At 31.2% G+C, this 26,117-nt stretch overlaps 1 protein-coding gene across 1 annotated transcript in view; it reads left to right on the top strand.

Moving 5' to 3' along the window:
• Positions 1 to 25,501, top strand: part of srrm3 (serine/arginine repetitive matrix 3) — a 93,023-nt gene extending 67,522 nt beyond the window's left edge. The window contains exons 8-14 of the mRNA XM_051109639.1: positions 79 to 129; positions 538 to 645; positions 2,931 to 3,111; positions 11,001 to 11,281; positions 13,112 to 13,354; positions 15,122 to 15,244; positions 20,363 to 25,501. Of these exons, the coding sequence (XP_050965596.1) occupies positions 79 to 129; positions 538 to 645; positions 2,931 to 3,111; positions 11,001 to 11,281; positions 13,112 to 13,354; positions 15,122 to 15,244; positions 20,363 to 20,591 (1,216 nt within the window). The 3' untranslated portion in view covers positions 20,592 to 25,501. The remainder of the gene's footprint in view (positions 1 to 78; positions 130 to 537; positions 646 to 2,930; positions 3,112 to 11,000; positions 11,282 to 13,111; positions 13,355 to 15,121; positions 15,245 to 20,362) is intronic.
• Positions 25,502 to 26,117: the final 616 nt, after the last annotated feature.

The following is a 26,117-nucleotide window of genomic DNA, read 5'->3' on the forward strand; positions in this document are numbered from 1 at the left end:
GTGATTATGCTTGATTTTAAGACTTTATGCTCCATCATATTCAATTCTTGTTTGGTTAGATGTGTTCTCTCCTTTCAGATCTGGGAGCCCCAAAAACAAACACAAAGACAAGAACAAACAGAAGAAGAGGTGAGTAGCATTTATTCTGTGGTTTAAAAGGCTTAAATGTTCAGGATAATGCTTTCGTGCATCATTATGCCTCAGTCCGACAATAAAAAAATCCAGTGCAGATTACAGAGTTTAATGATATTAATTTTCCAAGCAATCAGAGGTATAGTTTTTCACTTGGGATAGTAAGCATGCATGCAGCAACCATCTAGAATACCTTAGCAACTACTTAGCACTGACAACCACTTGAAACATTTTAGAAACCACATAGCAGCACTCACATGTCCCTGTAGGCCGCGTGCATGGATTGTTTATGAAAGGAATGAATCGGAATGATGAATCGGACTGTGAGGTGTGTGATGAAGCGGTGTGGGCGGAGTGTGTGAGTGTGTGTGGTGTGACGTGTGTTTGTGTGTGTGTGTCCCGCAGGTGTTCAGTGGAGTCTCCCAGCAGGAGTTCTCAGCACAGAGGCAGCTGCTGTAGTTCCCGCAGCGGATCCGTCTCCTCCACCGCCAGCGTCTCCAAATCACCCAGCAGGTGCGTCTTATATTCGGCCTCTTATCTCCATTTCACAGGCCCCCCGACAAACCTCCTCTAACAAACATTTAGCATGGTGAACATAGTTTCTGCCAAATACCATGGTTACTACAATAAGACTGTGGTAATGTGGTATTAGTCACCACTGTCATCACAGAAAGGGAATGAGTCACAATGACAGAAAAGCTTCTAATACTCTTTGAAGAAGATTTGTAGTCATTTATTATGATTTTACCGCAGGAACTATGGCGTTTTTTCATGGCGTTAACATGATTAAATAGCGTAAGGACCTACACTACATTTTAAAGCTCACAAAGGCTGCATTTAACCAAAATACAGTATTATGAAATATTATTACAATTTAAAATAACAGTTTTCTATGTGAATATATATTACAATGTAATTTATTCCTGTGATCAAAGCTGAATTTTCAGCATTATTCAGCATCAAGAAACATTTCTGATTATTATCAATGTTGCCTTATATTTTTGTTGAAATCATAATACATTTTATTTTTCAGGATTCTTTGATGAATAGAAAGATCAAAACAACTGCATTTTTAAATAGATATATTTTGTAATATAAATGTCTTGCTGAATAATAGTATTCTTTTCTTCTTTTACAAAAATGGAAATATCAGAAAATGCTCCAACAAATATTCAAAAATGTAATTTTCAAAATCATTTTTTCCCCTTTAGCCAATATAATAAAATATAATTTATAATGTAATTGTAATAATATAATTGTAAAAATATAATTATAATAAAATGTAATTTATAATATCATTTTAAAGTAAATATTTTTTCTGCAGTTTAAATTCAGTTTTAAAAACCTGCAGTGGTCAATTTCAAAATCCCAGATGATCAAATTTTAAACTTTTAAATAAACTGCATTAAGCACAAAAATGTAAAAATTGCATTTCATGTCAAAACTGTTGCCAATCCCTCAACTACATAGTTTAATTTATGTGGTACACAATGCACACACTAAACAAAAAGATTTTTTACTCAGTACAGCTGAATATATATCTAAATATACAGGTATAAAGTATTGTCTTGTTCTCTGAAGTTATGAATGTTAAGTGAGTTTATTCTTAAGGTGAGACATTGCAGGCAAATAGGGAATAATAACTATAATAGGGAATAATAGAAAATAACTAATAGTTATCGCCTTACCCATTTGATTGATTACATTGATAATTGCAAACACTTTTTGTATTACAAGTTTTCTAAAATGTTTGGTTTAAAAATGCTAATGAGGTATTATCTAATAAAATATGCGCTAATTTCCATAAATTTCTAGTACAAAAATCTAAACACTGGATGAAGTCAGTTTCAAAATTCTTGTTTAATTGTTGTGACATATTAGAGTCAAATGTTTTTACAGAGGGAATTTTGGGTATCTCATTTTTGTCGCTCCATAATTCCGAAAATACTTAGAACAGACAGAAAACTAAATATTTTCACAATTTTGGGGGGAATAAAATGTTGTATATAATCAAGACAATTATATATGAACAAATCCCTCTGTAAAAAACCTTCAGGATAGACAGGAATAAAAATGTAAAGTTTGGTGTGTGTAAGTGCTACTGAAGTGGAGATTTATGGCTCAGTGCAGGAGAAAAAAAACTCATTTTGAGAAAATAGCCTTTAAAAATATGTATTGTAATTGACGTCTATTGACACAAATAGATAAAGTGCTATAAAAGAAACACTTAACAGTGTCTTTTGGATGTTTTCTTTCCATTAGTCTGAAAAAACACTTTATGAAAAACCAAAAAACCCAAAATCTCAAATTTGACAGGTGCATGAAAAAACAGTGTTTTTGCCTGCAGTGTCTCCCCTTAAAACAAGAAAATTATCGTCCAGTGGGCTCAGAAAAGTCAACTTTCAGAATTTAGAGGAAAAGCAATTAAAAAAAAAAAAATCTTCTCTAATTAGGAGATGTTTGTTATTATTTAATGCATGAAACCACCTAATTTTAATAAAAAAAAATGTCATTTTGCTTCACAAGCAATTTTAGTTTGTTTCATTTTAGTAAGTTTCTTGTATTATAATTATCTTATATTATAATTACAAATGAAACTTACTTTCATTTTAGTAAGTTTCTTTAAGGTCTCTGCTAAATCAGGCTCAAAAGCCAAGTGCTTCTTTTATGTGTAGATATTTTCCTGAAAAAAAGACAAAAATACTAAATAAGCGAATCATTTTCAGCAGTGCACTGCCATTGTACTTGTGAGTTAAGTGCTAAACTCAATCCATCTTCATTTTGATCTCCCAAACTAGATCAAATGCAAAGTGCAGGAACGACAGGCACAAACAGGAAGGAAGTCACTCCAGCCACAGCCCACCGCCGTCCCCCAGCGCTGACCAGCCAATCACGTGGCAGAATGGAAACCACAGCGTCCGTGTCCGCAACGGCAAAGATTCTGGAGCCAATCACACGGAAGGGAATAAAGGGAACGATGTATGTAGTCTCCTCTACTTTACCTCCATCTGTTCTCTGCCGTTTACACTAATAATCCCACAAAAACACACACACACACACACACGTCCAACTGATTCAGTCATATCTGTGTAAGCTGACTCTATATATCTCTTTTCCCTCCTTGGCTCCATTTCGTGAGTTTTTCTGTTCTCAAGCCATTTTTGTGTATGTTGGGAAGGGTTTTTGTTTTGTCGAAACAGATGTGCATCATTTTACTTCTGTAATAATGCCATGCTTTATTTTGTGTACAAGCCATGTTGACTTTTTCAGTTCTAGAAAGATCTGTTTAAAAGCTTTTTCTTACAGTGGAAACTGAAATACAACCAGTTGTTGAACATGTGGGTTTTCAGGGAAGCACCAGCTCCATCCCGAAGACTCAAACTGACAGTTGTGACATCTTACGACACTAGTCATTTTACATAAAGCATCTATCACTAATAATTCAATGGCTGGTTTTGGATAACATCCCATGAAAGAGACATTTGATGCCTCAACCAAATTAACTATATATATTTTGGTAACACTTTTGCTTCATTTGTTAACATTAGTTAACTAAATTAGTTGAACAATATAAATGGGTGCCGTCAGAATGAGAGTCCAAACAGCTGATAAAAGCATCACAATAATCCACAGGTAATCTGCACCACTCCAGTCCATCAATTAATTAAAAAATATCTTGTGAAGCCTAAAGCTGTGTGTTTGTAAAACATAAAACCATCATTATGATGTTTTTAACTTCAAACCATTGCTTCTAGCCAAAATATAGTCCATAAGCCATAATAATGCTTCATCCAGTGAAAAAGTCCACCAAAATATATTGTTTAGAGCTGTCTAGGCGTGTAAACGGTGGTTGATCTGTGCATATTTCTCTCCTGATTCAGACTTTTCACTGGAGAAAGCAATATTATGGACTTATGGTATTTTAGCCGTAAACATTGACATTAAAAATGCATTAATGATGGATTTGTATCTTACAAAAATGCAGCTTTTGGCTTCTCAAGATGTTAATTGATGAGCTGAAGTGATGTGGATTACTTGACTCTTATTCTGACGGCACCCATTCACTTCAAAGGATACATTGGTGAGCAATGATTTAATGCTACAAATCTGATGAAAAAACAAACTCATCTACATCTTGGATGGACTGAGGGTGAGTAAATTTTCATTTTGGGGTGAAATATTCCTTTAAGGCACTGTAAACTAACAAGAACAAATAATAAATAATTGTATTTTCATTAACTAAGAGTAACAAAGATTAATAAATGATTAAAATATGTATTTTTTGTTGTTAGTTCATGCAACTAATGCATTAACTAATGTTAACAAATGAGACCTTATTGTAAGTGTTACCACTGTTCAGATATAAGTCATATAAAAACATTTTGGTTTGTTTGTTAGGTTTTTATTATATTGTATATTTTATTGCATCCCACAAAATTTCAGAGCAGTATTTAGAGACAGTGAGGAGGAATGAATTGCAGCAATTATCTTTTATACAGTAATAACGCCACAATAATTGCATTTGAGCTGAATAGAATGACAGCAATGTAAACGTAATTTAAATATGCATGACTTTTTGTATGTATTCGTATAGTCAAACAGTGTCTAATATGGCCACAAGATGTTAATTGTTTAGCTAAACTCTGACCTGCATTCGAAAAGACTCTTGTTCAGATATCTGGTCACACTTACTGTGTCAGGGACGGTTTGCATGCAGTTTTTCAGAAGTTGTCATGCTCTCTTTCTCTTTCCTTTCATTTGCTCAATTCATCCCTCTGTTTTGTTGATTTCTTGACCTCTATGAATTCACATGATCTCTTCCCACGAATAAATGCCCAAACTTTTCTGTCTTGTTTGTGTAAAAAGCACTCATATGATTTGGAACTGGACCGAGTAGATTAAATGGGTATGTCTACTAGTTTTTCTTGTCAATACAGTTGAAACTCTCATTTTCTGCTCAGTTTTACCGTAGCCACCCTTTTCCAGATGTGTATCAGGTGTTCAAAGAGCCGACGATCTGTGACCTGCGATCAGATCGTCCCTTATTATTGATCATTTTCTTTAATGTAAGGTGAAGAACTGTTAATCGAGAGAGGTGTCATGAGCTGATGGTTTTCATTGGCCAATCCCTCAGACGCTTTTAGCCAATCAGCTGTCATTCCTGGTTCTGCCGAGAGGATGAATGAGTCTGAATGTTACAATCACAGATAAGAAATGTGGATGCTGCATTTGGCTGATCTGGATCAGCACAGCCATCTTGGAAAGGTCAATGAAACATTATATATGAGACCCTGGACCACAAAAAAAGTCATAAACAGTGCTTGAAGTGGAAAAAAAGAAGTGCCGGTACTCCACATAACTATCGGCCAAGTATTTTCCTATCCTAACGAATCATATATTAATGGAAAGCTTATTTATTCGGTTTTGAATGTATTCAGCAAATGATGTATGAATCTCAATTTAAAAAAATGTACCCCTATGACTGGTTTTGTAGTCCAGGGTCACATATAGTCTTTTATAAATAATCAATAAATAATGAATATTTAATAATTAATATTTTTAAATAAATAAATAAATGTGTAAATGTAAATAAATAAATAAATAAAATAAAATAACATAAATAAATAAATAATTATTTAAATAAATAAAATTAATTAATTGTTATTTAAATAAATAAATAAATGTGTTTCAGATTAGGAATTAATTTACAATTACAATTACATTAATTATTAATGTATTATTATTATTATTATTATCACCATTATTATTATTGTTAGTGTAAACAATAATAATCAATAAATTATTATGTTCTGAATTATTATAAGAATTAAATAATTAAATGAATATTTTAAAAATATTTATGATTGTAACTTTTTCATACATTCGACAAAATACGTCGGGAAAATTAACAAACACATTAAATATAAAAATGGATATAAAAATAATTTTTATGGCTTTTTTATTTAAATATATATATATATTTTATTTAATTATATATATATAATTTTAATTTTTTTGTATTTAAATTGTTTATATATTTTTGTCAGGTGTGCAGAGACTAATTGTTAATTTACCTTTTATATATTTTTGTAAAAAAATGTTTAACTGACAGCATACAATGACTTTTCTAGAACAAATACAATCAAAAATCTCATGTTGTTGGGTAAGTGAACAAATATATAATGTTTTTAGATATAATATGTTTTTTTCTGTGACTAGATTTGTTATTATATTCTAAAACACAATATATTTGTTCATTTTATTTATTTTTAACCCTATAATTTCAAGCTGTCAGAGCCCAATGATGATAACTATATTATTTATAACTTATTATCTAGATTTTGTGAAAATTTGCATATTTATTCATATTGACCTTTCCAGTGGTGGAAATGCTAATGTTTTGTGGTAATTATAATGGTTGCTAATTTCATTATGCTTTGACATTGTAAAGTCCAAAATCAAAATAGGCAATGCAAAAAATGCCGTTTCGGGCCTGTTAATGCAGCATTTGTATCTGTGGTCACAACAGGCTACAGATTCATGATTTCTCTCTTGGGTAACGGCTGACAAATCTCCACCGACAAGAGCCGGTTCAGTGCCATTGGTGATTTCAGACGGTTTTCATCGACATGGTTTCTAATGCTCACTTTTCACTAGCACTTGATATGTATATATATATATATATATAAGTATGCATTCTTATAGTGTAACTAGGTGTTTGTTTCCTTCCTGTCAACATTTGAGTGGTGTAATGTACGTCTAGATGTTTGACAGGGACAAACGGACGCTCTGTAAACATTAGCCGACAGCAAACTACGCTAACTAGGGTCATTTAGTAAAGTTGTTACACGAAAAGGGACCCAAGCCATTTGGATTCAGTTCCTAAGCGAATGTGGCATCCTCTGTGAAAGACTTTTGACAATTGCTGAGAGCAAAAAAAATCAACTTTGAGTTGCACTAAATTGTGATTGCGCAGCCCGGTCGCTAACGACGCGGCTTAACGAACGTGACTGGGGTCCCTTTGAGATGTTAGTCGTCCATCCTAGAAGTGACCACCCTCCACCCAACACCCCTCTCCCTTCACCCGTTCATCTGTGCTGTCCGTTGTCCCGACATGCTTTCTCTTTTCCCATGAAACCACATTGCGCATGCATGGCCATCGATATATATATATATTTCCGTTCCTTCTAGCAAATGGGATCTGTTGAGACTTTGTCGCACACCCTAACGCTCCTTAACGTCCGATAGAATGTGGCTGCACATGTGTCCAAGCGAAAAAGACAGCAGTTCATGTAGATTGCTTTGGGAGTTTCTTCTCTCTGATTCATTTGGTTTTGGGTTCTTTGTCGTTTTTGAGTTCTCCTTTTGTATGTCCACTCTTTTTTGTTTTGTTCGTTTTGGTTTTTGCTTCGTTTTGTTGGAATTGTCTCCTTTAGTCTGTGGACCAATTATCTTAGCCTGGATACTAAAAGAATTCATTGTCTTTTTCCCATTTCGCTGCGGAGAATTTTCCTTTCTCCTTTTTGTTTTTCCTTTTTCTTCCTTTGTTTTGTTGATATTGCATACGTGTCACTGATTGAAGCGGAAGGTAGGTAACGCTCTGCCTACGCACGTGGAGAATGTGACAAGCACCCTAGCTTGACATCAGTGTCTCTCTCTCTCTCTTTTTCTCTTTGTTTATCTGAGGAGAACCAAAGGTTGGCGGGTTGTTTTTCCATTGTTTTCCTTTTAGAACTGTTTGCTCTCTCTCTTCATTCTTTTTCGTTTCAATCTGAAATCTACCTTTTGCTTTCATGCTTCAGTCTTCAGTACACTGCCCTCCCCACAGGTCCATCTCTTGTCTGCGTTTTATTTGGTTTCTCTATATTATTATTTTTCGGTAGAATGCATTTCCTGTCTGTGCCGCATTCCTTTTGTCTTTGGTGAAATGGTACGTGTCATATGATTTGGTCACTTTCCCTCCTTTTTATTTATTCGATACACAAGGGCTGTTTCTGAAGTATCTGGGGTTTACGTTCAGCTGTGTTTTTTTTATTTTATTTTATTTTATTTTATTTTTTGTTTGGTTAAGTTAGTGTTTGAGGTCGAACAAAAATCCTTCCCTGCCGATGGTAATTAAAAAGAAACAGATAAACAGTTTAACACATACTGTAGACATTGCTTTGCTCAGTGTAATGTTTTATCCTCAATTCTGCTGCTAAAGATGATCAATCTCAGCTGTAAAGTGTTTTTTAAAGACCCCATGAAATCCAAATCAAAGCTTTGTGGTTTTCAGTTTACGTGTATGAATTTGTGCTGATCCATTTTCTAAAAGCAATCGACTGAGACAATAATTACAAATAAGTTTCATTCAGACATCGCCTGTAAATTTCACAAATAATTTTAAAGAACCAGCGAGTAACACACTGAACTGAAAAAACGTGATTTTTTTAGGCAGAAAGACTGAACATGCTCCAGTAATATTTAGAATTAAATAGATTTATAGTATATATATCACATTACATTACACCCCAAAAGCAAAGCATGCATACAACTTTAAAGTGAGTTAAAGTAAATTTATTTTTAAGGAGGTACAATGTGCTTATATTCTCAATTAAAAACATTATATTTATGCAAAATATGATGTATTATTCCTTTATTCATTTAATTTTGTTATGGAGTGCATTTTGACACACATTGACAAGTCAAAAGTTAGGTACAAATTGTGAAATAATTTATTACTAATAATCTTAACAGAATTTATTGCTACCATTATATATAATACTTTTTTTAAATGTTCCTTTTTTGCATTAAAGTAAATAGGATTTTGGAAACAAATGCACTTATTTTATCAATTAAAAACATGTTTATTGTTTGCAAAATATGATTTATTATGACTTTCCTTTGGTTATGGGGTGCATTATGACACAAACATGTCTTTGATAGGTTTTGGCTATTAAAAAAGTAACTTTAGGTACTGTAAATCACACTGCAATGCAGTTATAAATTATAAAATTATTACCAAAAAAAAACCCCATTTTGTATAATACTTTTTTTAATTGATCTTTTTTGCTGTAATAATGTGCTTGCTGTAATTTTTTGCCTGTAATAATGTGCTTGTATTCTCAATTTAAAACATTTTATTGTCTTAAAAATAGGCTTTTTTGACTTCATGCAAAATATGATTTATTATTACTTTCCTTCATTTATGAGGTGCATTAGGACACAAACTTGTTGTTGATAGGGTCTGGCTATTAAAAACGTTACTTTAGTACTGAATATCCCACTGCAACATCCTATTTTAATAAGAAATGAACTTATAAATTATATAATTATTACAAAAAAAAGTTATGTGTAATACTTTTTTAATTGATCCATTATAGTAAAGAAATATTTTGCAGTAATAATGTGCTTGTATTTTCAATTAAAATCATGTTTATTGTCTTAAAAATAGGCCTTTTTGACTTTGTGCAAAATATGATTTATTATTACTTTCTGTTGGTTATGAGGTGCATTATGACACAGACATGTCTTCGATAGGTTCTGGCTATTAAAAAAGTAACTTTAGTACTGAATATCCCACCGCAACATCCTATTTCAATAAGAAATTAAGTTATAAATTAAAAAACAAAAAATGTAATTGATCTTTTTTGCTTTAAAGTAAAAAAAAGATTTTGAGGTAATAATGTGCTTGTATTCTCAATTAATTCTGTCTTAAAATAGGCTTATTTGACTTTATGTCAAATGATTTGTAATTACTTTCTTTTATGGGGTGCATTATGACAACAATATTTTGAAGGAAAAAAAAACAGCTCATAAAGCCATTTCATGGGGTCTTTAATTCAGCGTGATGGATAACCCGTAATGCATGTTCATTTAAAAAGGTTTTTACTGAGAAACTGGTGAAACGAAAGCATTCATCCGTAGCACATTAAAAGTCGCTCTTAAAGCTTAAAAAACAAAAGTGAAGAGTGAGTCGCCGTTAAAACGCAGTCAGACTGTTGGCGTTCCAGCCCCGCACACTGTGAGATCCGTTTGAATTTGATTTCTTTTGTGTGTCTTTTTCTCTCTTTGGTTTGATTTTCATGCATTGTTTCATACTCACTATCCAGGGAAGGGTGTTGTGTCTTTTTCTCTTGCATTTTGTGAATCTAATGATGCACTTATGTTGCCCCACTTTTCCCTTCTCTTCATACCTTACCTACTAAAGGAGGGAATACCACTTTATTGGTAAGTGGATGTTAACCAAAAGGGAGTTGAAAAACAGAATAACCTTTTAAAAAAAAAAACTATTAAAACAGGAAATGGGTCGCTGTTCACATCTCAGCAATTGTCTGCAGGACAAAACAAATCCACAAGCAAGTTCTATTGAGTAGAAGACCAGTTGTTTTCTAATTCGATTGAATCTATTCTTGTGAATCTTTATTTCGTTCCTTCCATTTCTGTGATGTTCCGTCAAGTTGTCTTTTTTTAATTTTCTAGTTTTATTTTTCACCTTTTTGTTTGTAGCTCTTTCTGAAATTGAAAAAGTCCTCTTTCTCTTCTACTGTATATTCTCCAGTCTCTGTCGCTCTTTATATTCTCTCTAAACTTTTTTCTTTCAGAGTTTGGCATATTTTCCCTCTCTCCCTTTTTGTTTTCGATTTTCTTTCGGGACTATTCTTTTCAAATCATTATGGTTTTGCATGCCGAGTATTGCATGTGCTGCACAATAGAGGACTGTCTATAAGCCAGAGAACAATCCTAGCACTTTCTTTTAGATATTCTTTTGCCAAGTACACGATAACGCTCTTCCACCCAGGAGGAAAAAGCCTCTAATTTCACTCTTCTCTTTCTGTTTGTTTTATTTCTTTTTTCCCTTTGGTTTGTTGGTTGTAATTGATCTACAGAAGCTTCGGTCTTTGGCTCCGTCTCCTTCGAGCGCACAGACGCACGCGTCGCCTCATCTAAGAGGTGCTAAACACCACGCCGACCGTCCCAAGAGCCCCGGAGGACCCGCGGCGCAGACGGGAGAGGACGGTTGCGCAGACGACAGGCCGGCGATGGGCAAACCTCTCTCAGAGTCATCGGGGAGACGCGGAGGGAGGCCGAAGGTTCGAGAGAAGACGTCGCACTCGCCCGCGCACAGCAGCGACACTGAGTCGCACGTCAAAAACAAGAATCAGAAGAAGTAAGAGCATTAACATTTATAGTTTATACAGAGGCATGCACAACGGGTCAAAAGTTATATAGAAATATGTTTTTGAAAGAAGTCTCTTCTGCTCACCAAGGCTAATCCTATGGTTTTATTTGTTTTAAAATGCAGTAAAAATTCTGAAATATTATTAAAATTAAAAATAACTGTTTTCTATTAGAATATATGTTAAAATTAAATTTATTTCTGTGATCAAAGCTAAATTTTCAGCATCATTACTCCAGTCTTCAGTGTCACATGATCCTTCAGAAATCATTCTAATATGCAGATTTGGGAGAGTTTTGTAGGTTTTTTTTTTTTTTTTTTTAAAGAAATTAGTAATTTTATTTATATTTAGATTTCAAATAAATGCTGTTCTTTTTAAACTTTCTCTTCATCAATGAATCCTAAAAATGTATCTGTTTCCACACAAATATTAAATTAAAACTTAATACTTCATATTTTAAGTGCCGTTATTAATAATTAATGTCCAATAATAATTGATATTAACTGAGCAGCAAATCAGCATATTAGAATGATTTCTAAAGGATCATGTGACACTGAAGACTGGAATAATGATGCTGAAAATTCAGCTTTGATAACAGGAATAAATTATTTTGTAAAATATATTCTAATTCAAAAGAGTTATTTTATATTTTATTTTACTTTATTACTTTATTTTATTTTATATTATGAGAGTTATCTCATAATAATATTTGTAAAATTTTAATGTATTTTGGTTAGCGGAAAATAGTTCTTTAAAAAAATATACTGCAATTATTTCAGTCTATACGGTAATGTACACTGTCAGTCAAAAGTTTGGGATCAGTAAGATTTTAATGTATTTTAAATAAGTTTCTAATGCCCATCAAGGCTGCATTAATTTGAACAAAAATACAGAAAAAAGTATATTGTGAAATATTATTACGATGTAAAACAATATTGTTTTATTTTAATATACATTAAAAATCGAATTTATTTCTGTGATCAAAGCTGAATTTTTCAGCATCATTCCTCCAGTCTTCAGTGTCACATCAGTGTTGGAAACGGTTATGTTGCTTAATATTTTTTGGAACCTGTGGTACTTTTTTTCAGGATTCTTTGATGAATAAAGGTTAAAAAGAACAGCATTTATTTAAAATAGAAATCTAGTGTAACAGTATACACTACTGTTCAAACTTATGGAGTCAGTACATTTTTATTTTTTATTTTTTGAAATAAATTCATATTTTTATTCACCAAGGATGTGTTACATTTCTAAAAAGTGATAGCATAGATTTACATTGTTAGAACAGATTTATATTTTGAATAAATGCTGTTCTTTTTATTCATCAAAGAATCCTGAAAAAAATAATCACGGGTTCCAAAAAAAATATTTGACAGCACAACTGTTTCCAACATTGATAATTCTAATAATAAATCAACATATTAGAATGATTTCTGAAGGATCATGTGACACTTAAGACTGGAATAAACAGCTGATGAAAATTCAGCTTTGCATCACAGAAAAAAAATATATTTTAAAGTATATTAAAATAAAAAACCTTTTATATTGTAATAACATTTTGCAGAATTATTGTTTTTTTCTGTATTTTTGATCAAATAAATGCAGTTTTGATAAGCATAAGAGACTTCTTTAAAAAATGATCAGAACTGCTTTACGTTCATTTTATAGCTCTCTTGTTTTATGTCAATTTGGATAAGTTTAGAAGTAACATCTATAATAGATCCAAACTTAATTCCAAATTGAGTCCTCTTTTAAGTCTTGAGTGATAAAAACCAAGAATATTAAGCACCATTTCTCAAATGTATCACTTTACTGCACAGAACGAAAGGCTCTCATTCGTCTAAGCGGCACCATCGCGGACGCGGTCAGAATCGCCACCGGAGTTCCTCTGTGTCACCGGGTCGGCACAAACACACGTCCAAGAAGAAGAAGAGCAAGAGTCACGGGACGGGCCGGCAGCGCAGCAGCTCCTGGAGCAGCGGGAGATCGTCGTCACGAGCCCATTCTAGAGAACACGGATCCAGCAAGAACAAATCGCCACACGTCCGACAGAACAACTCCAGGTACATACACGTCATATGTGACCCTGGACCACAAAACCAGTCTTAAGTCGCTGGGGTGTATTTGTAGCAACAGCCAAAAATACATTGTATCGGTCAAAATGATCATTTTTTCTTTTATGCCAAAAATCATTAGGAAATTAAGTAAAGATCATGTTCCATGAAGATATTTTGTAAAATTCCTGTTGTAAATATATCAAAACTTAATTTTTGATTAGTAATATGCATTCCTAAGACTTCATTTGGACAACTTTAAAGGCGTTTTTCTCAATATTTTGATTTTTTTGCACCCTCAGATTCCAGATTTTCAAATATCTTGACCTTGTATCTTGACCAAATATTGTCCTGTCCTAACAAACCATACATCAATGGAAAGCTTATTTATTAAGCTTTCAGAAAATTGACCCTTATGGCTGGTTTTGTGGTCCAGGGTCACATATAAGGACAAAACCTTGTTTTTTTTAGAAATATGCTTTAGATATTTAAGAAAAAATCAATCAAGGTTTGCTTAAAATAAGAAAGAGGTCAGAAGAATAGTCTCGTTTTCCCTTTGAATTGCATTTATTTTTCTAACCTCATTGGCAGATAAACTCATTTGGTAAATAAACTCAGTTTATTTTGATGGATTTTTCAGAACACAAAACTGATCAAAATTAGGTGAGATTTTATATAAAATGAAAAAATATGTGCCAAGGAGGTCAGAAAAACAATCTTGTTTTCCCTTTGAATTTCTGACACCATCAGCAGATTTTTTTTTCCTTGTTTTACACAAACTTAGCTAGTTTTTCAGAAAACAAAAATGTGCAAAATTAAGTTTGCTTAAGTGCAAAATTGAGTTTTTGCTTAAGAAATATGTCAATGAGGTCAGAAACTTAATTCAAAGGGAAAACAAGATTTCACTTGTTTCACACATAAACTCGTTTAATTTCGATAGATTTTTTTTAAAACACGAAAATGATCAAAATTAATTGAGATTTTGTCTACAATAAGAAAAAATATGTGTCAGTGAGGTTAGAAAAATCATTTCTGACCTTACTGGTGTCAGGATTTTGGACTTTTGGTTCCACGTTTTCCCCCTAGCCTTAGTTCCTGTTTGTCCATATTTGGTTCTGTTCCTGTTCTATAGTTTGATTGTTAATTAGCCCCACACCTGTTTCTGTTTCCACTGATTACATTACAATCTTTATAAGCCCTGGGTTTTCCTTTGTTTCTTTGTCTTGCATTGATGTTATTAGTTGTCTTTTGCGTTCCTTTGGATTTATAATTAAAGATTTATTTAGGATTTTTCGGTCACCATGCACTTCTTCCAAGTCAACACATTACAATTGGCTTTTATTTTTCTTGTGTTACACATAAACTGTTACAGATTAAATTCATTTTTGATTAAAACAAAGGAAATGTGAGGTTGGAGAAATAATCATGTTTTTTCCTTTGAATTAAGTGTATTTTTTCAAAACCCCATTAGCAGATATTTTTGTTTTATGCATAAGCTCAATTTTGATAGCTTTTTTAAAAAAAACTTGCACTTCATATTTCATCACCATTTTCTAAACCAGTTGATACACTTTACATTTTATGCTTAAAACAAGAACAAAACCATTACCTAAAAGGTCCTTAAAATAAATGTAAGTCAGAAGCGCCTCAAGCGATCTTCCTGCAATCTCTGTCAAATAAATCCAGTAAGGAAAGCATGACACAGGCTGTCCACACGCTGTCATGGCCAAATCTGCTCAGTCCCAGCATGCTTTGTGTCTCTCTGTCCATCTGCAGGGAGAGAGACAGTCCTCATCACTCGGATGCAGAGCGAGCTCGCCGGCGCTCACGCAGCTATTCTCCCATCCGCAAGAGACGGAGAGACTCGCCCAGCTTTATGGAAGCTCGCAGGATCACCAGGTAAAGACATTTGACACTGGTACAGCATGGTCATTTCTTCATTTACAGGTCTGACTGCAGGTTGCCTCTGCTGTTAGATGTCATGAGTACACTATCTAGGGGCAAGTGTTTTTTTTTTTTGCAAGCATGTTTCAATTTTTTTTTAAAGATCACAGCAGGATAAGGGCTCTTTTAGCCCCAGATCAAGAATCAGTGGTATTTTTGTGTCATTAATGCTAGTAGACTTTTTGTTAATATTTTGAATTTGATTTTATTTTTATGTTTTCTGTTTTCATTTTAATTTAAGTTAAAGTTTGTAATTTTGTGCTTTTTGCATTTTATTCAGTTTTTTTTATATATATATTTATCTGTACTTTTTATATTATATTATATTTTTATATTATATTATATTATATTATATTATATTATATTATATTATATTATATTATATTATATTATTTAGTTTCAGTTATTTTAGTACTTCAGCTGAAACCAAATGAAAATGAGAATTGTTACATTGGCAACTACCTGAAATAAAATAAGTTTTTTTAATATTTTATTTTAGTTAACATTAATTTTATTTCAAATAAAACTTTTGATTAACTATAATAACCCTGATCTGAATGCATTTTATTATTTATTTTTAAAAGTATAACCCATATAATCTATTACAACCTGAAAAGGGGTTAAGAAATGTGAACATTTTCTCTTTAGTGAAAATGTTTCACTAAATCCAAATTAATGAACAAATCAGTTTTGCTTTATATTTTTAATGCATTTTTTACTTTTAATTTTTCATTTAAATTTTAGCTTAAGTTATAGTAATTTTATGTCCTTTTTTAATTATTATTTGTTTCTTAAAAATATTTCTATTTAGCTTTAATTAGCTTTGTTTCAGTTTTAGTAATTTTAGTACTTAATTTTAAGTTTTTCACCAGTATTTTTTTTCAGCTTTATTTCAATTACCATATAAGTTTAAAGATGCTTATTTATTTGTTAACAATTACAGCACTAACATTGACCAGGCAAATTAAAGAAACACTGGCACCTGCAGGCCAGTCTGTGAACTGCAGGATTTCAGCACTCACTCTTCAAGTGTTTTTACCAATAGCAACTTATTTTAGCAGTACTGCAAAAATACACCTGACATTGACCTACTGTATAGTGGAGTCTGAGTTTGATTTTCCTAACATAAAATACAAACTTTTCATGTCAAATTATGTTACCAGCATAAGAATTTGAGTGAATTTCTTTTTTTTTTTTTGGAGTGAATTTGAAGTATTTGTCTTGTCCTCACTTTTTTCCCCCACAATTTTCAGGTTTTCAATATGGACTGTGTACTGGATTGAACATTTTTAAACCGATTTTTCTGTGCTCATGCAAATTATGAAACATCTTCAAATGCTTTCCCTCTGCTCTAATTGGTCAGGATTTGAACTCACTCTCTCCTGTGTGAAGGTTTCCTTGACGACTTTACACCGGAATGATGCTGATCTGAAGGCATGGTTACCGTGGTAACTGTTGCCATGCATCAGGACCCCCTGGTTTCCTCCTGAAGCTCATTCAGCATCCCAAGAGTACAACTATATCTGTGTCTCTTTAGCTTCCGTCTCCCTCGTTTTCTCTCAGCTTTTGTCGTTCTCACCACTAAACGAGTTCTTTCAGGCCTTTTCACAGATTAACACTAACAATCCCACACAGTTCACTCACACAGAGACACTCACGCAATGAGCTAACATCTTTTTTTATTTATTTATTTTTTTTTAATAAACACTTAAGTAGGACTTGAGTACATCTTTATATGTGATTCCATAATTGCTTTTATTGTCTTTGAAATATGCAAAATACACTGATAAGATTAATATAAAATTAATAAAACTGCAATATTATAAAAGTTAAGTCTAATATTGTAAAAAAAAAAAAAAAGAAATGAATAAAATCAGATTCAATTAAAATATGTAAACAAATAACTAACTTTATAAACAGTAAACATAACACTGCATTATAGTAATGAGTAGAAAAACATTGTGTAACTTAATAGAAAATAAGTATTTTCTAAAAAAAATATATATTTTAGACAAGAATTTTTGGTAAACTAAAATATAATTTAATGTCATTTTTAGTGACATTAAATTATATTTTAATATAGAAAATAAGTATTTTCTAAAAAATGTTTTAGACAAGAATTTTTGGTAAACTAAAATATAATTTAATGTCATTTTTAGTGACATTAAATTATATTTTAATATAGAAAATAAGTATTTTCTAAAAAATGTTTTAGACAAGAATTTTTGGTAAACTAAAATATAATTTAATGTCATTTTTAGTGACATTAAATTATATTTTAATATAGAAAATAAGTATTTTCTAAAAAATGTTTTAGACAAGAATTTTTGGTAAACTAAAATATAATTTAATGTCATTTTTAGTGACATTTAATTAAATTTTAATAGAAAATATTTTCTAAAAAAATATTTTAGACAAGAATTTTTGGTAAACTAAAATATAATTTAGTGTCGTTTTTAGTGACATTAAATTATATTTTAATAGAAAATAGTATTTTCTAAAAAAATATTTTAGACAAGAATTGCTTTAATGTACTTTAATGCCATTTTTATTGAAACTCGTATTTAAATATATCAATAAATTACACATAAAAATATATTAAAATGTATTAGCTTTAACTGTAATATCAAATAACACACTACAGTATAAGTGCTTTAGTATGTTAGTCAACACATCAAAATAAGTGTGCTTCTATAAAGCATAACAAAAAAATAAAAAAAATAAAACAATTTAAAATGTACAAAAGCTTCTAATTTGACATTAGAAAGTGCACTTTTTAAAATTGTTACAGTTACAGCTTTTTAAAAATATATAATTTAATGATTTGAAGCACACTACAAGTGCTCATTCAGTACAATTAAGCACACTTATTTTTCCAAAGGATGTTGGCTTCACTGAAGTTACAGTATATGTGATGTTGCTTTAGGATTCAGACAAAATTAGATGTCTTATGAAGCCTATAAATAGCTAGCTAACATAATAATAAACAGCTAACAGCCGCTCACTGCAAACTCTGAACGCTACTGGGGTGTGAATGTGTGTCTAACATATCATAAGAACTGACGTTTCTCTTTGAAGACAGAGCTTGTGTGTGCATTTACAGTCTGTTTACATGATGATGATGCAGTTAACACTCACTAACCAAAGCTGAACCTTTTCCAGACATTTCTCTTACAGAAACTAATCATCGCTGCAGCACACGGATACTTTCACCACTTTGACCACGACATAATATGTTTATTAAAATGCGACTGAGATCACAAGGTTTTGTTGGAATATGCTAAACCTGAAACCTGCTGTTGATGGTAACTGGTTTTGTATGGTTTCTAGCTGGTCCAGTGTGGTCATAATCTGGTCTAGAGATCAGGGGTTTTCATGGGGTCTGGGAAGAGTTTATAGAAAAACAGGATACAAAATCAGCAGAAAAAAAAAAAATAATAATAATAATTAAATAAAGCAATAAACGACAATTCTACTTCAAAATAGTATACAAAATGTAAATATGAATAAAATAAAATAAATAAAAATCAGATTAAAATAAATAAAAATTGATTCAAATGTGTAAACAACTGGGTAAATAATTTAAAAACAAAATAAAAAAAAGAAATTATAAAATTAAGATTAAGTAATAATAATAAAAAATAAATGAATCAGTTAATAGAATTATACTCAATAAATAATAGTTATACTCAAAATTACAAAATGTAAAAAATAATTATATTTAAAAAAAGAATCAGAATAAAATAAGATAAATTAAAATAAATGAGTAAATAAATAATTCTACTCAATAACAGTCTATAAAATGTAAAAATAAATAGTAATATTACAAAAAATACATAGAAATAAATCATAAGAATCAGAAAAAATAAAAATAAATTAAAAATAAGCAAATGAGTAAATAATTCTACTCAAAAACAGTCTACAAAATGTAAAAATAAATAGTAATATTTAAAAAAAATACATATAAATAAGTTAAAATAGGTAAATATGGGTAAATAAACAATAATTACTCAAAACAGTGTAAACAATGTGAAAATAAATAAACGATCAAAATAAGATTAAAACTAAATTAAAAATAGATAAAAATAAGTAAATAAATGGGTAAATAAATAAATGGTAATTCTACTCAAAGTGTACAAAATGTAAAAGTGAATAATAAAAATGAATCAGTAAATAGAATTATACTCAATAAATTGTAGTTATATTAAAACTACAAAATGTAAAACTAAGTAATGATATTAAAAAAAATAAGAATCAGAATAAAATAAAAAATAAATTAAAATAAGTGAGTAAATAAGTCTACAAAATGTGAAAATAAATAGTAATATTTAAAGAAAAATACATATAAATAAATTAAAATAATTGCTCAAAACAGTGTAAACACTGTAAAAATAAATAAATGATCAAAATAGGATTAAAAATAAGTTAAAAATAGATAAATAAATGGGTAAATAAATAAATAAATAGTAATTCTACTCAAAGACAGTGTACAAAATATAAAAATAATAATAATAATAAAGACTTAAAAATCAGATTAAAATAGACAATAAATAAAATAGCGAAATAAATGAGTGAGTAAATAATAAATCTAACAGTACAGTACTAAAATGAGTAGAAAAACAATGTAATAATATAACTTAATAGAAATGTAGCTTTAAGATATTATTATATTAATTTTTCACAGTATAAAATAGGTCTTTTTTGCTTTTTAAATTTTAAGACGATCATATTTGGGATCTAAAAGTGAATGATTATCAGGACTACCAGCTGGTGAGGATGAGATTGACCTTGTCAATGTCACTGATAGATCTTTGTCAAGCTAGTTAGAGCTATTAGACTGCTTTAGACCAGCAAGAAACTAGCTACCATGTAAAATGTACCAAACTGACCATAGTTTCTAAGAAAATACTGAGTTTTACATTATAAACTATGGTAATTTAATGCAAAGTGATGGCACAGCACATATTTGATGCTATTGAGTGGTCAAAGTGGTATGAAAGTGCTTATGAATTTTTTATATTATGCTATTATGTGTCTGTATTATATGATCTCTCTCTTCCATCTTTCCTGCAGCGCACGAAAGCGTCCCATTCCGTACTACCGGCCGAGCCCGTCCTCCTCCAGCTCGGCCAGCAGCTACAGCAGCTCCAGTCGCAGTCGCAGCCGCAGCCGCAGTTACTACAGCTACAGCAGTTACAGCAGCTACAGCCGCAGTCGCAGCCGCAGCCGGAGTCGCTCCAGGAGCCCGAGTCCCGCGCACAGTTACTACAGCCAAAGCAGCTACGACAGCCCCGGATTCTGAGACACAGTGAAGGTACGGAGGGGGAAACGAAAGAAACATCTCAGCCGTACAGGACGCCCACGTTCCCTTTCTACCGCGGGATCTGTGCTGGAGAAACCACTATATAACGTGCAGATTTAATGCAGCGGGTATCAGGGTTTCCGGCTGGTTACGTGACAGGATGGTCCATGCATACATGTTAGGATGAACAAACTGAACAAAAAATAATATGTTAAAGGTGAAGTGGGTAATTGCACTGGAAAAATGATTTTCTTACGTAGTATTTTTGTCTTGTTTTCCAGTACAAATATATGTGACCCTGGACCACAAAACCAGTCTTAAGTAGCACAGGCATATTTGTATATGCATTGTATGGGTCAAAATGATAGATTTTTCTTTAATCATTTGGATATTAAGTAAAGATCATGTTCCATGAAGATATTTTGTACATTTCCTACCGTAAATATATCAAAACTTCATTTTTGATTAGTAATATGCGTTGCTAAGAACTTCATTTGGACAACTTTAAAGGTTATTTTCTCAATATTTTGATTTTTTTGCACCCTCAGATTGCAGATTTTTAAATATAGTTGTATCTCAGCCAAATATTGTCCTGTCCTAACAAACCATACATCAATGGAAAAGCTTATTTATTCAGCTTTCAGGTGATGCGTAATTCTCAATTTTTAAAAAATTACTCTAATGACCGGTTTTGTGGTCATTATTTTGACTTAACATTAAGTCAAAATACAATTACTTGAAAGGGTAAAATGAACAAAATGCAAAATGTTTAATGAAAAAAATATCAAGATGAAGTGAGTTTATGCTTAAAACCAGAAAAAAATATTTGCTAGTGGGGTCAGAAAATGTAATGTAATTTAAGGTAAAAGCTTCATTTTGATTCATTTTTAAGAAAACAAGACTTAAAATCTTAGGTCATTTTGCTTATCAAATAATTGTAATGAAAAATTTGATTTGCTAAGCTTTAAAGGGGTCATCGGATGCCCATTTTCCACAAGTTGATATGATTCTTTAGGGTCTTAATGAAAAGTCTATAATATACTTTGGTTAAAAATTCTCAATGGTTTTGTAAAACGACACCCTTTTTACCTTGCCAAAATCAGCTCTGCAAAAATCATCTCATTCTGGTCGAGGCTGCTTTAAATGCAAATGAGCTCTGCTGGCCCCGCCCCTCTCTTCTCTCTGTGGAGTGACGAGCCTGTTTACTTTAGCCGCTTTTAGCTGCATTTAGCCACGCTTAGCCCTAAACTTGCTAACTGGTTTGACTGTGACAGCTGATCTGAGGTAAGACGCTCATGTCAATCAATTATGGTGGGAGCGGCCTCTGTTGGTGTGACGCCACAGTGACAGGCATCTGAGAACGGCTCGATTTGAAAAAGGGGATATTATTTGTACAGATTAATTAAAAACCACTGCATGGATTTTTATCATTATAGGGTAGATTTGTACATACACTGCCAACACACATTAATGTTCAAACAATATGAAAAAGTGAACTTAGCATCCGATGACCCCTTTAATCAATTTAATTTAGGGGTGTTTATATATTTATACTGGAAAATAAGACAAAACTACTGATTTAAGAAAATCTTTTTTTTGTTTATTTGTGTTTATTTTTTAGTGTATCGGACTCAGACTTGACTATATTTAATACTATATCTAATATATTTAATACTATATTTAAGAGAAAACATGATTATTTTGTGACCTCATTTGCTGATTTTTTTTTTCTCATCTTATGAAAAAATGATTGATGTTATCAATAATTTGTTTAATGTCATTTTGCTTCAAGTAAACATTTTTAATTTTAGACTTTTTAGATATTTGTACTGGAAAACACGCAGTGTATTTTGGGGTTTCTGTTTGGTGATGCAGAAATCACACACTTCACCTTTAACAGGCTTTGTTCAATCAGAAAGTGAAAATCATTAGTATTATTTTTTTTGGTATATATGACTCAAATCCACACAGTCTATTTTTTATAGTTTAAACAGCATAAAAAATGCATAAAATCAGATTTTTCTTTCTTTTTACAGTGACTTTTAAAATAATAATAATCACACTTAAGTTGGCAAATTATGTCGATACTACTGATATTAGCCACACTGTCTGAACAAACACATCTGATGAGAAATGACATGCAGACAGTCCTGTGCAGTTTGAACAAAATCATTTTAGGAAATGAATTGGGAAATAACTGCAAACAATATATTTGACGTTACACAGTAAAATGCAGCCAGTCTGTACAGATTAAAATGAGCTGCTTGTTTTACTCACCAAGAGTTGCTGACTAAACGTCAAACACTCTAAGATGCTGACACACACACACACACACACACACACACTTTGATGCACAGAGATACTGATGCTGTCAGCATCTTTGGATGAAAACGCATTCAATGTTACAAATAGATCCATGTCTCTATTTAAAGACTAAAAGGCCTGAAGAACAAAGATGAGATGAGCACTTTTTCCTGAAATTCTTCCACGCTGCAAAAATAACCAAAAACTGGGTTAACAATGAGAGACTAATGTGATGGAGTCAAAACAATCTCCAAATCAAGAGACTTTATTCCTACAGTGAAGATTCAGAACAAACGATTCGTTTTTGCAGTAGCTTATGATTTGGGTGAATCTCATAATGAAATGTCCAGGTCATGTAGAAACAAGAAATTAAATATTGTATAAATAATTTATCACAATTGTGACTGTATTTTCATAACAATTAAGTACATTAACCCCCAGTATTTAAACAAAGACTCATGCATTTATTTATTTATTTATCGTGTATTTTGAGACCTTATTGTTATTATTATTATTATTAATATTTATAACATTTTTACATTATTATTTTGGTTTATTTTTCTTGATATATATGTATATATACAAAATAATTGTACAAATAATGTAAAAAATAAACCAATATAATTGTATAATTATATATATATATATATATATATATATATATATGAAGAGTTTATTTGCAAAAACAGATAACTTTGTTTTTTTAATCCTCAGAAATCATGTTTTTTATGATGTTATCATGTTTTTGTGTTTTATTGTGTTAGTTAGCTGTATTTTTTAACTGTAATTTTTCTATTTTGTTATTTTTACTTCAAAACTGCAGTTTGATTGATATGAGATTGGAAAATTGTTAACAAAAGAAAATGGTTAAAAACTAAGTTATCTGTTTTGCCAAAAATAAATAAATAAATTTAACACAAACAAACAAACAATATAAATATATATATATATATATATACACACATACATACATACATACATAATTTTTTTTTTATTTGAGTTTCTGACAGTTGGGTGGTTTAAATGTATTTTATTAATTATTAATAATAATAAATTATTGTAAAAATATATGCTTACTTTTACTTTTATTATGCAAATAGAAATTTTACATTTTTTGTTTTGTTTTGTTTTGGGTTAAAAAAAAATTACTGCCAGTTTTTGTGAGATTTATAATATATATTAGACTACTGACAATTGGGTGGTTTAAATGTGTATAATAATAAAAAGCAGTCTTTAATATGCAAAGATAATTTTTCATTTATTTTAAGTTGAAAAAAGACTGATCATTTTTGTGAGATTCACCCATTTAGTATTTAAAAAAACTCACTCTTTTTTTCTTTTTCAAAAAGTTGTATTATAATGACTGTACGTCAGGATGTTTCCGTTTGAATATTTACGCTGCAAGTTTTGGCTGTAAACTATGCACTGTATATTCCAAGTTATATAGCGGATTATATAAAGGCTTTGTATGTGGAACAGCTTGGCATGATGCAGAGGAGAGGCTGCGTTTCTGGGTGTCAGTCCTTTTCTCTCTTTGGAAAATCCATATCTGATGCACCTATAATGCCAGTCCATTTTTGGAGATGTGATATTTCTTATTCTATACAGTATTCCACTTCTATTTTGGCTGTGTCTAGTGCATATAAATAGAGCTCTGTGTTATATAGACACCATGTACAGTTCTGATCTGTTGTTTTTAAACTCCCGTCTCTAGTGTAGGTGCACTTTCCTGAAACCAGGCTGCAAAAATATACACGCACACGTCTTTTTCAGCGTATTTGTTCGGTGACTTATTTATGTGATGCTGTTTATTTATTATTTGTTGCATATTTATTTTGTTATTTATTCATTTTCGGCTCTGAGAAGCTGTTTTTATAAGGAGATGCACCCTTTTGTGTTTGCAAAGTATGTTGGAAGCACATTTTGGAATTGTTTGCAATGACAAGCTTCTGTGTTCTTTAAAGTCAACGTGAAATCAGAATTGACAGATGCTTCTGGTCTTATTTTGAATGAATGATCAATGCACATTGTTCCAAAGAATTGTCTTCATTATTTTTTCTCCTCTGAAACAACTTCAAAAATACATTTTACCTCTCGAGTATCTGCCATACAGAGAAACGTCATCATCCAATGAATTCCTGATGCTGTAATGTTTTTTAAAAAGCTGTTGCACTCTGAAATACGCCACATTTCGGAAGTTTCATGTTGACCTTAAATGCAGAACTGAGATGAATTGTTGTGAAGACTGATTGTTGTTTTATGAGTTTGCATTTTGCAAATATTTATTATAATTTATTGTACTATTTATTCTTTCATTCCCTCCTTCAAACGGAGACTGAACTGGCCTTTATCAGTGATTTCTTCTTCTTTCTCAATCTTCCTGTGAGTTCTGGAAAGAGCTAATAAAGGAGCCGGATTACAGCGAACTTTAACCTCGTGATGCAGGAATCGGCCTCAGTCTTCCTTTTTCAGTGTTATTTGATTTGCAGACACCTGTTGATTTAATTATGTGAGTTAATACGGCTCTAACTTCCCAACTGTATAAAGTCAGTAGATTTAGTGACCAGTCATAATTAAACACATAATAAAAGTATCTGCAAATGGATCATCGTCATGTCCTGTTCTTGATTTCGAGTTTCTTTCTTGTCTTGTCAGGGTTATTATCATATTACCATATTTGTTGAAATAAAGCTAAAACAAATATAAATATTAGATGAAAAACTACTTTAAATTTGAAATCGAACATTTGAAATGTAGCCTAAAATTACTAAATTGCACTAAAATTACTAATTGGAAATGAAAACTAAAACTCAAATAAATAGTGCATAAACAAGTAAATTTATGCACTATGCACTAAAACTGAAATAAAACAAAATTAATCAAAATAAATATAAATATGGTATTTTCTGCCAATTTTAAACAAATCTGTTCAGTTAAAAAAATGAAAACCAGATTAATAGTTTCATTAAAGAAAACTGCATGCAAAATATGTGACAAAATTGAAAAAAAAAATGAAATGATTTTCATTTTCACTGTGACAACGCATTGTCTGTGTCGAATTAAAAAATATGCAGTTGGTGATTTGACATTGCATTTTCACTGCAATCTTGAGACAAGACTAAAATATTAAAATGAAAAGGCAAACGTGAAAAAGAAAATGCAAATACAGTTTTTACAAAGCTTTTTATTTTTCAATTTGACAGGGACAATGCATTGTCACAG

This window comes from Labeo rohita, chromosome 5 (genome assembly GCF_022985175.1).
Source record: "Labeo rohita strain BAU-BD-2019 chromosome 5, IGBB_LRoh.1.0, whole genome shotgun sequence".
Taxonomy (NCBI): domain Eukaryota; kingdom Metazoa; phylum Chordata; class Actinopteri; order Cypriniformes; family Cyprinidae; genus Labeo; species Labeo rohita.